The sequence below is a fragment of the Meles meles genome, chromosome 7, assembly GCF_922984935.1.
Source record: "Meles meles chromosome 7, mMelMel3.1 paternal haplotype, whole genome shotgun sequence".
Lineage (NCBI taxonomy): Eukaryota > Metazoa > Chordata > Mammalia > Carnivora > Mustelidae > Meles > Meles meles.
Genome location: NC_060072.1, coordinates 80,232,328 through 80,245,361, shown reverse-complemented (window position 1 = coordinate 80,245,361; position 13,034 = coordinate 80,232,328). Strand labels below are relative to the sequence as shown.

Here is a 13,034-nt window from a genome sequence, read left to right as displayed (position 1 = left end):
CTAAAAAGCTGTATATTTATGGGTCATCTGAGCAGCATAACTTCTCATTTTAATGAGGCATGACTGTAACTTAAAACTAAAGGTGTTTTAGGCTTGGTAAAAATGTGGTGAAGTACATTTCAAGCTTGTATGAGAACTTTGGGCCGAGGAACAACATGAAGAGTTAGATTGTTACACTTTTACTCTACAATTTGATTAAGGTCAGAAGAGTTCTTAAGACATTAGGAGTCTTAATTTTAGATATTATTTATAACATTTTTGAAGATTTCTCATAGAGTTTGGTCAACTCTTCTGGCTACCACAGGATATGTAGTAGATACCTGTCTTTAACTTCTCTTCTTATGTATAAATCATTTGACAAGGGTCCAGAAGGCATCAATAATTGGACCAGGATTGTATCTTTTGATTCTTTAGGGCTTTTTCTATAAAGCTTCTGTGATGAAAATCTACTCTGCATAGTGTTTCTTTGGTGGCAAATGGGGTATGAGGCAAGCAGCATCTTCCCTTTTTGGTAGGGCTCGATTATCATTGCATTGTTACCTTTTTTGAAGCAGTATTACCTGAAAAACCTTATTTCTCTCATTCACTTAAAATATGGAATCTAGTTATACCCACCATGTTTTATTGGTCAAATCTTATAGAAAGTGTCTATTGCATGGAATTCCATGACAGTAAGTTACTTGGGAAGCTCCTTGTGAGTTTTCAAAGTAAAATTTCTAAAATGATAGGAACAGCTTTTCAGTGAAATCTGTTAATTAGCGTATCCTGTTTGAATCCATTATATTTTGGTATTTAGAAAATGTGCAGGTCTTAGAGTCAGACAAACCTGTTCTCTTCCTCTCTCTGCTGTGAAAACTTGACCAGCTCTCTACTTCAGTTTTCTCACCTATAAAATGTAGATAATACTAACCTTAGTTAATTTGTAAATAGCATCCTAAATTGTCAGTGATTAAAATCCAGTACAACTGACTTAAGCAAAACTTACTTAGAGGCTTATATGGGTTGTTGGCAGGAGCAAAATTGAAAGGAAAACTCCCCCGGGGAACTCCAGGTACCTTCAGGACTAGGACTCTCTTAACTCTCTTCCGTTGTAGACAGGCTTTGTTCATGGGATCTTTGCAGTGTTTCTTCTCTAATCTCAAATGAAAATTTCTCGGAAAAGGCTCTCATTGGACTTGTTTGAATCACATGTCCGCCCAGGGACTAGTCAGCGTTGTCAAGAATGGTGACTTCTGATTCTCTGGCTCTGTGTTACTTGCATATGCTTGTGGTAGACTGGATAACGTGATTGGTATTGGAGATGAGTGATGCCTTTAAACATGGGAATGCTGGCTAGACAGTGGCTCTTCCACAAAGAGAAACTCTCTTAAGCTGTTCGACATGGACAGACTGTTATTAAGTCATTCAATATAAATACAGGACTTCTGTAGAAGAAGTTAGACTGTTTATGACTTTAGCTACTCAGAATGATTAATTGTCACATTTCACTGATGACTCTTGATGGTGATTATCAACATTTCATCCTGTTGTAGCTGTATGGTGGTGTAAAGTGGGGAATCAAGAAACTACTAAGCATTTGAGTGGTAACCATTTCTGGACCAACCATGCTGTTTGTGTGTCAAGTCACCTCACTGGTGAGGCCATTGATTTCTCATTTCTCCTGGATCTTGTGAACAGTAGTAGGATGTACTGAGCATGTTTACGGCTTTGGAGACAGACTTTAGCTTTACTGCATGTTTGGCTCTGTGAACCTTGAATACATTTCCTCACAAGTTAGATTAGAGGTAAGAGTATGATATTGGGTTGGAGAATTGAAATGAAGTAGCTTGAATGGATGAATGAATATGGCGTCTAGCATAGTAAAACTGTAGCCGTATGGTGACGGTTTCAATCATTTAAATTAAAAAAAAAATTTTTTTTTTTAAGATTTACCTATTTAGGAGCCTGGGTGATTCAGTCAGTTAAGCATCTGCCTTTGGCTCTGGTCATGATCCTGGGGTCCTGGGATTGAGCTCTGCATTGGGCTCGTCATTTAGTCATTCTGGGGAGTCTGCTCAAAGATTGTCTTTCTTGCTCTGCCCTTCCCCCTGCTTGTACTCTTTCTCAAATAAATAAATAAAAATCTTTAAAAAAATTATTTATGTGAGAGAGAGTGAGCGTGCAGTTGGGGGAAGGGACAGAGAGAATATCCAAGCAGACTCCTCACTCAGCACAGATCTAGGGAGGCAGGGCTCAATCTCATTGAGATCAGGACTCAAGCTGAATCGCAGAATATGGTGCTTAACCAACTGAGCCACCCAGGGGCCCCTCAGTCATTTAAAATTTTAATCAAAAGAATTAAAAAAAATTTTTTTAAAGATTTTATTTATTTATTTGACAGAGATCACAAGTAGGCAGAGAGGCAGGCAGACAGAGAGGAAGGGAAGCAGGCTCCCTGCTGAGCAGAGAGCCCAATGCAGGGCTCCATCCCAGGATCCTGGGATCATGACCTGAGCCTAAGGCAGAGGCTTTAACCCACTGAGCCACCCAGGCGCCCCAAAAGAATTTTTTTTCAATTTCTGACCTCTGGGAAAAATTCTGTCCTAAGGCCTGAGTCCAGATCGGCTTAAACCGGACCTATTAGTGGGGTCTGGGAATCTATATATTAGATATGTGCCCCAGGTTAGTGTTACAAAACTAAAGACTGAGAACCACTAATGTAGCTGAGAAAGGTTTGACTATTTTCACACTACTCTTTTCAGTAGAGATATTTCTTTTCCTCTTTCCTGAAGTCATTTTTGAAGAGAGAAGTTCAGGCAGTGAATAGCGAAACAAATTACTTACAAAAGCCACCTTAATTTCTGCTTTGTTCGTGTAGAGACATCTTATGTAAAACCAGTACCCTGCACTTGTATTTTAGTTCATTGAGGATCATACTTCGCATGGTTGTAAAGTGCTTAGCACAAATCTGACTAATAATTATGTAATTAAAATTATTTTGTTGTTGGAGGGGAAGCTGATTAGGCTAATAAAAGAGGAACGTGTACTGTTGATTTAGAAATCCTCTTTTAACACATTAAAGTTATTATCAGTGCTGAAAATACTTGCCCCTACATATTAACTTACCTTGTGTATACCATATGAAGTTTAAAATTTTTGTGTATTTGGATGGGCAGTTTTTTCCTTTACCATTTTAATCTTTGTCATACATAGTAAAACTTTCTACTGGAGAGTTTTTTCCTCCCACTCTTTTAACATTTAAATCTTTAATACAGTTTTTTTTTTTTCTTTCTCCTGGAGGAGGGAGTTGGGTACGATGTGGTTAGTTTTGAAATAGATAAGTAATTGTTCATTGCCTTTTGTGTATAAGCAGTCCTTTTTACCCTAAATATTAATTAAATTAGAGATTTAAGAAAAAGAAATGAAGACCTGACACAGCTAGAAATTATGTTGTCTGGAGACAATTTTTAGTTGAAAATGAGGGACTCCGATACCGATGGTCTTCAAATAATGCTGATTTGTCAGTATCATGGGAATGTTCTCCTTTAATATGGTTGAAAGCTTCTCTATTTTCTTGCCACAGTCACAGTGTAGGTATCCATGCCTTGAGGTTGCACTGGTGGCTTGATTCAGACTTCCACATTCTTTTGCTGGATATGCCTAAACGTATCCCTTACTCAAAGTTGTGCATGGTTTTCACTAAAGTCTCATGATTATGGTAGATCTTTTGAAATGAAAAGTACATTTTCCAGGTTAATTTAAAAGTACAAAAGACCGTCTGTTACCAGATTTAAGTAAACTTCAAATTTGAGAACTGTTATTGTGGAGAGTTTATATAGTTAAATGTTCTGCTTAATCCTGAGCATGAAATATCTCAATTCTTTAAGTACTGAAATTTGGGGGAATTTTATTTTTGGTAATTTTTTTTAACTTCTTAAAATTAATATAAATTCACAGGAGGTTTCAGAGACACCCTTGTATCATTCACTGTTTTCTCTAATAGTAGGATTTTATATGAGCATTGTCAATACTACTACAATTAAAATATGTATCAATATAGTACAATATTATAACCCCAGAAATTGAGGTAAAACCCCAGTTTTACATGTATTTGGTATGTGTATATGTAGTTTCATGCAGTTTTATCACATGTAAATTTGTGCAGCCACCCCCACAAACAACTGTGTTACCACTGTAAGATGCTTTGTGCTACCCCTTGATCACTTTGTAGACAAGTCATCTAGAACTAGAAACATTATGCCATATGAAATTTGAGGATAAGTCATAGTAAAGTTTTATTTCAGTTTATTCCACAATAAAGAAGATTTGTGTTTATGGACTTCATTGATTTTGGATGTCATTGTTTACGGAAGACATACCCAGGCTCAACTTACAGTTTTGCCCCATTAGAATTATTTGATAGAATTACTTCTTTGAATGTAGTAGTGTATTTCTAATATTCTGTTTCCAGTAGTTTTTTTTTTTTTTTCTTTTTAAAAAATTTTTATTTATTTGTTTGAGAGAGAGAGGGAGTACCAGCCAGGGTGGGGTGGGAATTGGGATTGGGGGGTGGGGAGGGGCAGAGGGAGAGGGAGAAGCAGACTCCTGGCTGAGTAGGGAGCCTGAATAAGGGAGCCTGATGCAGGGCTCCCTCCCAGGACTTGGATATCATGGCCTCAGCTGAAGGCAGACACTTAACCAACTGAGCCACCCAGTTGCCCCTCCAGTAGTTTTAAGGAATAAAAGCAAAAGCAGCTTATAACTAGAACTTGGAGAACTATCTTTACCAGTATTTTTTAACTTTATTTTTTTCTGGCCTAAAAGTACAGTTGCTATCTGTCTCCAGATTAGTTGGTTTTTTTTTTTTTTCTTCCCTAATCTTTGCTTGTGATAACAGTTACTAGTACATAAGGAGTTTCTACTGTCAATTTTTATTTTATTTTATTTTTTAAAAAGATTATTTATTTATTTATTTATTTGACAGACGGAGATCACAAGTAGACAGCGAGGCAGGCAGAGAGAGAGAGAGAGGGGGAAGCAGGCTCCCCGCCAAGCAGAGAGCCCGAGGTAGGGCTCGTCCTGGGCCCCTGGGATCATGACCTGAGCTGAAGGCAGAGGCTTTAACCCACTGAGTCACCCAGGCACCCCACTACTGTCAATTTTTAAAACCATATTTTTTTTAATAAGTGAGAGAACGTAAGCTTGGGAAGTAAGAAACATTAAATTATGCTACCTCTCCAGCAGCACATCAGTGTTTTATGATTTTTTTAAAAATAATGGTATGTGTACTCAGTAGTGTGTATGTTTTATATTTCCATTAAAGACAAAAAGAAAAATATTGCTTCTTAAAAAACTGTGTTTTGACATTGAGTTATGGTTATGAAACTTATGTAAAACTTGACTTTTTCCCTGCAATTTCATCTACATTAATAACTGTAGTTTCTAGCAATTCTACTTGTAGGTATATATGCGAAAGAATTGAAAACATGTATTTGGAGAAAAATTGTAAATGAGGTTCATACCAGCATTATTTATAATAGCCAAAAGGTGGAAAATGACCCAGATGTCTATCAGATGATGAATGACTAAACAAAATGTGGTATATCCATCCATTATTTGGGCAGAAAAAGGAATGAAGTGTACTGAAGTATACTACAGTAGATGAACCTTGAAAATATATTCAAGGGTCAGACGGAAGGAAGTCAGACTCGCGAGACCACATATTGTATGATTTCACTTATGTGAAGTATTTGTAACAGGCCAATCTATAGAGACAGAGGATAGATTTGTGGGGTGCCTGGGTGGCTCAGTTGGTTAAGCAACTGCCTTCTGCTCAGGTCATAGATCCCAGAGCCCCAGGACTAAGTCTTGCATTGGGCTCCTTGCTCAGGGGGAAGTCCTTCTGGCTCTAACCCTCTCCCCTCTCATGCTGTCTCTCACTCTCTCTTTCAAATAAATTAAAAAAAAAAAAAAAAAAAGATTTTCTCTTAAAAAAAAAGAGTTGTGGTTGCCTAGGCCTGGGAGATTAAAGACTGCAAGTTGAGACAGAAAATGGTATTACTTTATAATTTCAGTGAATAATTTTTATGGAAGAATTTAATTAGGGAGTTATTTTCCTTGAGACTTCATTTTCCATTTCCATTTTCTACTGCTATAAGGTTTGACAGCAGGAGATGGAATAACCAGATTAATTTTGTCCTTCTTAGAACAAAGGTACACTGTAGGTGTTGAGTATAAATAAATTGTGGATTTGTTGAAAGAAAGCTGTGATAACGTCTGTTTCTGAAAGATGGAGATCTCTATTTGAACAAGTTTGTTGTGAGGCTTAAGTGGATGTGAAAGCTCTTGAATCTGTAAAGAACTGTGTTAGCTGTTACCACCACCACTGAGCCTGTCTCTAGTATGGAAATGCAAGACTTAAAAAATACTTAACCATGCCTGAGAGGGGACAAACATTTCTTGATCTTGCTGGTCTGTATACATTTTCTTTCTTTCTTTTTTTTAAATGCTGGGCTTGAAAATGGTGTCCATGTAAAGGTAAACCAAATTACAATATTTTTTTTCTATCAGTTTTAAAATTCTGACTTTGTAGATTTTTATGCAGTGGTATATAGAATTATTTAGGCAGTATTTTATTTTTATTTTATTTAAAGATTTTGAGTGAGAGAGCAAGCATGAGCACAAGCAGAGGGAGAGGCAGAGGAAGAATGAGACCCTCTGCTGAGAAGGCGTCTAATACCGGGCTCTATCCTAGGACGCTGGGATCATGACTTGAGCTGAAGCAGGGCACTGAACCTACTGAGCCGCCCAGGCGTCCCTAGGCAACATTTTATTTTATTTATTTTTTTTAAAGATTTTATTTATTTATCTGATAGACAGCGAGAGGGAACCCAAGCAGGGAAAGTGGGAGAAGCAGGCTTCCCAGCACAGCAGGGAGCCTGATGTGGGCCTCGGTCCCAGGATGAGACCCAAGCAGAAGGCAGACGCTTAACCACTGAGTCACCTAGGCCCCCCCACCCCCGCCAAGCAGCATTTTACAAACCATCTGTGCCCCACCCAGTTCTCAGAGATTATGATATAATAGTTGTTGTATGGGGCTCTCTGGGTGATTTCGATGTGCAGCCTGAGTTTGAGATACTCTGTCCTAGACTGTTGGCATTTGTGAGAGAGATGATCAGAAATCTCTGCAAGTATGAAATTTCATAGACCTTTTGCTGTAAGAACAGTAACATAAAATTGAATTTATAGCTAGAGAAAACAAAGTTACATGGTGAGGGGACATGAGGTGACCTGGTTTAGTGACTCACCCTGATTTCATACTTAACTGCTTTAGTCTTGAGGCCTCACTGCCGCGAATTTCAAACTTAACTATTGTTTTGAAAAGTAGTAACATTGAAAAACATACTTTTGTAGTAAGATGAGGTGTTATGGCTCTTGTTACTGAGCTCAGACCTGCAATCTAAGAGGAAAGACTACACTGATTTCCTCCATTTTAGTTTGTATAATATAGTGAAACGAAGATAATGTACATAATGAAACTGAGCCATGGATATCTGTGCTTTCTTTTTCTTTTCTTTTCTCCCCCCCCCCCCCATTTAAAACACAATATGATTAGTTTGGGTTGAAGATTAATTTAAAAGCCTTCAAAGATTCTCTCTTCCTTTTCTAAAGTCAGCATTTGTGGCATTTTAATTTTGCTCCAAGATAAGCAAATATTTTGTTTGGTTGAAATGCATTTTATTCTAGGGGAATCTGTGTAGTAACAAAGGAAAATTTTAGACTTATTTCCATATTTTCTATGCTATCTGAGGAGGGAATTTTAATATGTTTGGAGAGTTCCTGACTAGGAAATGGTTTTTCAGTCTGTACTATATTCTACCTAAGAGGTGTTTTTTGTTTTTTTTTTTTTTTAAATTTATTAACATGTAATGTATTATTTGCTTCAGGGGTACAGGTTGGTGAGTCATCAGTCTTTTTTTTTTTTTTTAAAGTGTTTATTTATTTATTTGACAGAGACACAGGGAAAGAGGGAACACAAGCAGGGGGAGTAGGAGAGGGAGAAGCAGGCTCCCTATGGAGCCGGGAGCCTGAAGTGGGACTTGGTCCCAGAACTCTGGGATCATGACCTGAGCTGAGGCAGATGCTTAATGACTGAGCCACCCAAGCGCCCTGTGAATCATCAGTCATACACAATTCACAGCACTCACCATAGCACATACCTTCCCCAATGTCCATAACCCAGCTACCCTCTACCTAACAGTTTTAAATCTTGTTAAAATAATGATACCTTGAATAAGGGAGAAATTTCCAAAACTCCTCTAGTTACCTTAGCCATATTGAATTTACAAAATTCGATTTGCAGTTTTGTTACTGTAAAATTGAACAGTAAGTTGTTATGTTATTAAGTAAATTCCTTGTTAGTTTTAAAACAAATACTTACATAGGACTCTATTTCTGTCTTACTCTTGTTAGGTGTAAAGATTTCTCTCTGTGTTACTGGAATCCCTATTGGATGCTGCCCTCTGATGTTTGTGGAATGAACTGCTTTTGGGAAGCGGCTTTTAGGTAGGCACCTAAATTTAATTGGTAGACTAGTGTAGGTAAGATTAGATAGTACATAGTAAGTTTTTGACTGTAATAGGACACAAAAATGTTATCCTGTAATTTAGTATTGTCTTATAAGCAAGTAATTCATTTTCTGATTGGGTTTTCTATTTATCCTGCATTATAGTTGTTATAACTAATTTTTAGTATATATTGTGTATAAAATGCTCTAATTTGTTCTTAGGTGTTATTAAGGTAAACTGTTGTTTTAGCATTTATGATATAATTTTAGTTAACTGGGTAATGAGCTATTAAACAGGTGATAAAGATAGATTTCCCTTGACATTTACAAACATATATGGCATTTATCTACTTTAAAGCTGCTGAAAAAACATTTTGTAGGTGGTTGGGGATAATTGAGGAAAGATTTTGTTTTTGTCAGAGAAATTGAATATTGAGGAATGAGAGGATAAAAATAAGTGTTTAATGAAGGGACAAATATTGATATGACATTGTTAATTGAGCTTGTATGTTGCTCAGTAGATTGGCTTTGTACATGGCTCTGGATAATGAAGGCCTTGGATTCTGCTCCCACCTTCAGTGAAAGAAGTGATGATAGGAAAGGGCAATCAGACTGTCTCCTTGACATAGTGGCAGGGGATACTTAGGCAATAGCCTGAAATGCCCTTCCTAAGAGTAAAATTTCTTTGAGAGCCACTTATTTTTACTGTCTTTATGATTAATTTAAATTTTAATTCTACTCATTCTATTTTCTAGGCACCATGCCAGTACTTAGACCAGACTCTGAGTCTTGTTAATGTGGTTCCATCTTTCTGGGGCTTTCATTCTGTAGGAATTTCACACTAGTAACCCTGAGATAAAGATAGAGGGTGACAAGTTATAGCTGTGATGAGGGGAGAAACAAGTGAGTCATCAGGTGGGATCATCTTAAGGCATCAGGGAAGGCTTCCTGGTGGGAGTGACTGCATGAGGAACATGGAAATTAGTCAGGCTCAAGGCCAGGAGATAAAGTATTTTAGGTGCGAAGAACTACGTTCTTTATACATATTAGTAGTATATACTTTTATATTCTTGTATTCCTGATACATTATACATTCCATGAACAACTAGGAAGGAGTCATTGAAATCCATTATTTTAATTATATCTCATTGCTATGGAAAAGATTGGGTGATTGGGATTCTAATATGAGTTAGTTAAATCAGATTATTCAAACTTCTAAAAATTAACTTTTTAAAGATAATATTTATCCTTCAACTTGTTCATAAATTTGGAGAATTGGCGCTCTATATTGTGCTCTATATATCTAGCTTTTCATTGTTATAAAAGTTTGCTAATGAATAGAGTATTGACAGCCATCACTTTGCTGTCTCCAGCTTTGTGGCATAAATCTACTCACTCTGAAAGCTGGGTAAGTTTGAAAACTGTATACCCTAATTTGTATAACCCAGGTGCTTTTTTAGGTTACAACATGGGCAGTAATCTTCCCTCCGCCTCCCCTGAGTCCAAGAGTACCAGAGGGAAGTTGATCTAGTCTGAATAATGGAGGCTCTGCTTATTATTTTTCTTGTTTTGTCTTCTCCAACTCATTATTTTCCTAATGCTTCCAAGTATTCCTTGGAAGGAATTACATGTGGATGGATACATAATGTTGTAAACTCTTGTGCTATTACTTTTCTGAATTTGAGATTTTAAGTTATATTTTCTGTTATGCTCTCTACTTGTAATATTAAATCCACACTATATATCTATAACCACTTTGTTATATGTATCAAATCATTATGTAAAATCTCTTAAACTTATCTTACGTAGAATTTAGGATCCTTCTTATTTACTCTGTTTGAACATGGGAGACGAGCCAAGATGCCATACAATTGCCGTGTCATTCTCACTCTACATTGCAGTGTTAACTCTGAGTAGCACCTTAGTTTTCCTAACTCTAAGAGCTTGTCTGCCCACCTGGTAAAGCTTCTTTGAAATTCCCAGTTACTACAAACCTTAGGTCCGCATTTTGCCAGGCACCAGTGGGCCATTAGCTGGCGCTGTTTTCCTCCCAGGCCTGTCCCAGCTTCCCCAATTGGAATTCTTTATAGTGTGTGACTTTTATTTTGATCAAATCTTATCTAGGGGATTATTTCTCCCAATTAATTTATACAGTGAACATAAAATCACATAAAGAAGAAAAACTGCTTTTGATGTGCATAGGCTTTTAGTAATTCAAATCTGTATATACTAAGTCATTTCCTGAACAACCAAATTTGTCCCAGCAGCTTGTCAGAACACTCACACCTCTCTTGTCTTTTCTGTTCTTGAAACAAAACCAAACACAAAATTCCTACAACATCCTGCACTCAACCCTTTTTTTTTTTTTTAAGATTTTATTTATTTATTCGACAGAGAGAGATCACAAGTAGGCAGAGAGGCAGGCAGAGAGAGAGAGAGGGAAGCAGGCTCCCTGTTGAGCAGAGAGCCCGACGTGGGACTCGATCCCAGGACCCTGAGATCATGACCTGAGCCGAAGGCAGCGGCTTAACCCACTGAGCCACCCAGGCGCCCCTCAACCCTTTTTTACCTTCAAGAATTCTTTGTTCACTCTGTTTCTCTTCATCAGCAAGACTTGTAAGAGTATATACTGACTTCATACTCTTAAACAACAACAAAACACCCTCCTTTCTTAACATGCCTGAGCAGCACTGGCTATCTGACTAACCCTCCTCCCCTACCGTGAAGTCATCTCTGACCTCTGAATTGTTCTTCTGGGGCCCAATTTTTTTTTTTTTTTTTTTTTTTTTTGGTCCCTTTGACACTGGTTACCACTTCCCTCTTTGTTTCAACTCTGTCAGTCTCTGGCTTTTAAGACAAGGATCTCAGCTACTTGATCTCTCTGCTCCTCTACTCCTCTCTCTGTCCTGACTGTTGGATATTCATGTGCCTTAGAACTCTGCCCTTTTCTCTCCCCACTCCCTGGATAGTCACAGAATAATCTTTTAATTAATTAATTTTTAAAGATTTTACTTACTTATTTGAGAGAGGAAGAGAATGGGCTCAAGCAGGGGGATTGACAGAGAGGGAGAGCTGGCTTCCTGCTCAGTAGTGAGCCTGACACAGGACTCAATCCCAGGACACTGGGATCAAGGACCTGAGCCTAAGGCAGCCTCTTGACTGACTGAACCACCCAGGCGCCTTCAGGATAATCCTTTTAACTGATACCTTTACTTCAGAGCTGTTTTCTGAGCTCCAGAACTGAGTTTCCAGCTGCATTTTCGTCATTTTTTATCTTACTGATTCAGATGCCTCAGACTCTCTCGTTTACATTGGAGTTCATGATCTGGTTTCTCACATCTTCTCTCATCAGTATTTTGTATCCTGGTTTATGGCTGACTTTGTTCATGTCAATCCACAGTGACTCTTAGACCCCAGCTCCTTTCCACACTGTTGTTCCTGATAGCCTCTTGCTTCCTATTCCCTTAGTCTCTCCCTTGTGTCTAGCATATGAAAGAAGTTCAAATACTCATTAAAGAGGATGAATTATATTACTAAATTGTGTTCTAAAAACTATATGGATTTAAGTCTGCATCAACGTTGTGTAAATGTAAATGTACAGGTGTCGCCATGACCTTAGCATTGTTGGGAATTACAATTTTAGCATTTATTAGCGTAAAATGATAGAGTATTACTGATTTATATTTTGTTGATTATTTGCTGAATGTATTTCCATATTTGTTGAGCTTCTTAATCTTATTTTCTTTATATTTTTTGTATTGATAATTACCTCTTAAGTTTTTAATGCTTAGGATAATCTGTTTTTGCCATTGAGTACAAATATCATTCTAGTTTCCTTTTTTGTTTTAGTTATTTCATTAAGCAATCTCTCTCTTTTTTTTAAAGTAAGCTCTATGTCCAGTATGGGGCTTAAACTTACAACCCCAAGATCAAGAGTTGTATGCTGTACCTACTGAACCAGCCAGGCACCTCTGAACAATCTCTTAATTTTAGTGTTATTACTTAAAAATTCTCTTTTAATGTACTAATTTTTTTTGCAGCTGGAGTTTTAAAAATATTTAATCTCTATGGTGGGAATTGATTTTCAATTAATGGAGTCTGTGGTTACAGGTGAATTTAATGTTAGTGTATTACTTTGAGTGGCCCATGCTAGTTTTTAAAGCTATCTCTTTACAGGTTATTTAAAAATATTTTTTAACAATTAGTACATCATTTCATGTTAAGTTTCTAGATTTTCTTTTTTATGCTATGTGTAAGACCCTGAAGATTTTTTCAAGTATTGTATTTTGCTACAAAAGTGACTATATGAGGGTTTTTGGGAGGCTCAGTCATTAAGCGTCTGCCTTCAGCTCAAATCATGATCCCAGAGTCCTGGGATGGAGCTCCGCATTGGGCTCCCTGCTCTGTGAGAAGCCTTTGTCTCCCTCTCACTCTGCCTGTTTGTGTTCTCTCTCTGTGTGTCAAATAAGTGAATAAAATCTTAAAAAAC

At 37.3% G+C, this 13,034-nt stretch overlaps 1 protein-coding gene across 6 annotated transcripts in view; it reads left to right on the top strand.

Moving 5' to 3' along the window:
• Positions 1–13,034, top strand: part of GXYLT1 (glucoside xylosyltransferase 1) — a 75,271-nt gene that overhangs the window by 2,187 nt on the left and 60,050 nt on the right. For 5 of the 6 annotated variants that reach the window (XM_046012598.1, XM_046012595.1, XM_046012597.1 and 2 more), the window contains exon 2: positions 8,452–8,544. The exons of the other annotated variant lie outside the window; for it this stretch is intronic. In XM_046012598.1, the coding sequence (XP_045868554.1) occupies positions 8,452–8,544 (93 nt within the window). The remainder of the gene's footprint in view (positions 1–8,451; positions 8,545–13,034) is intronic. 6 annotated transcript variants of the gene reach the window in all.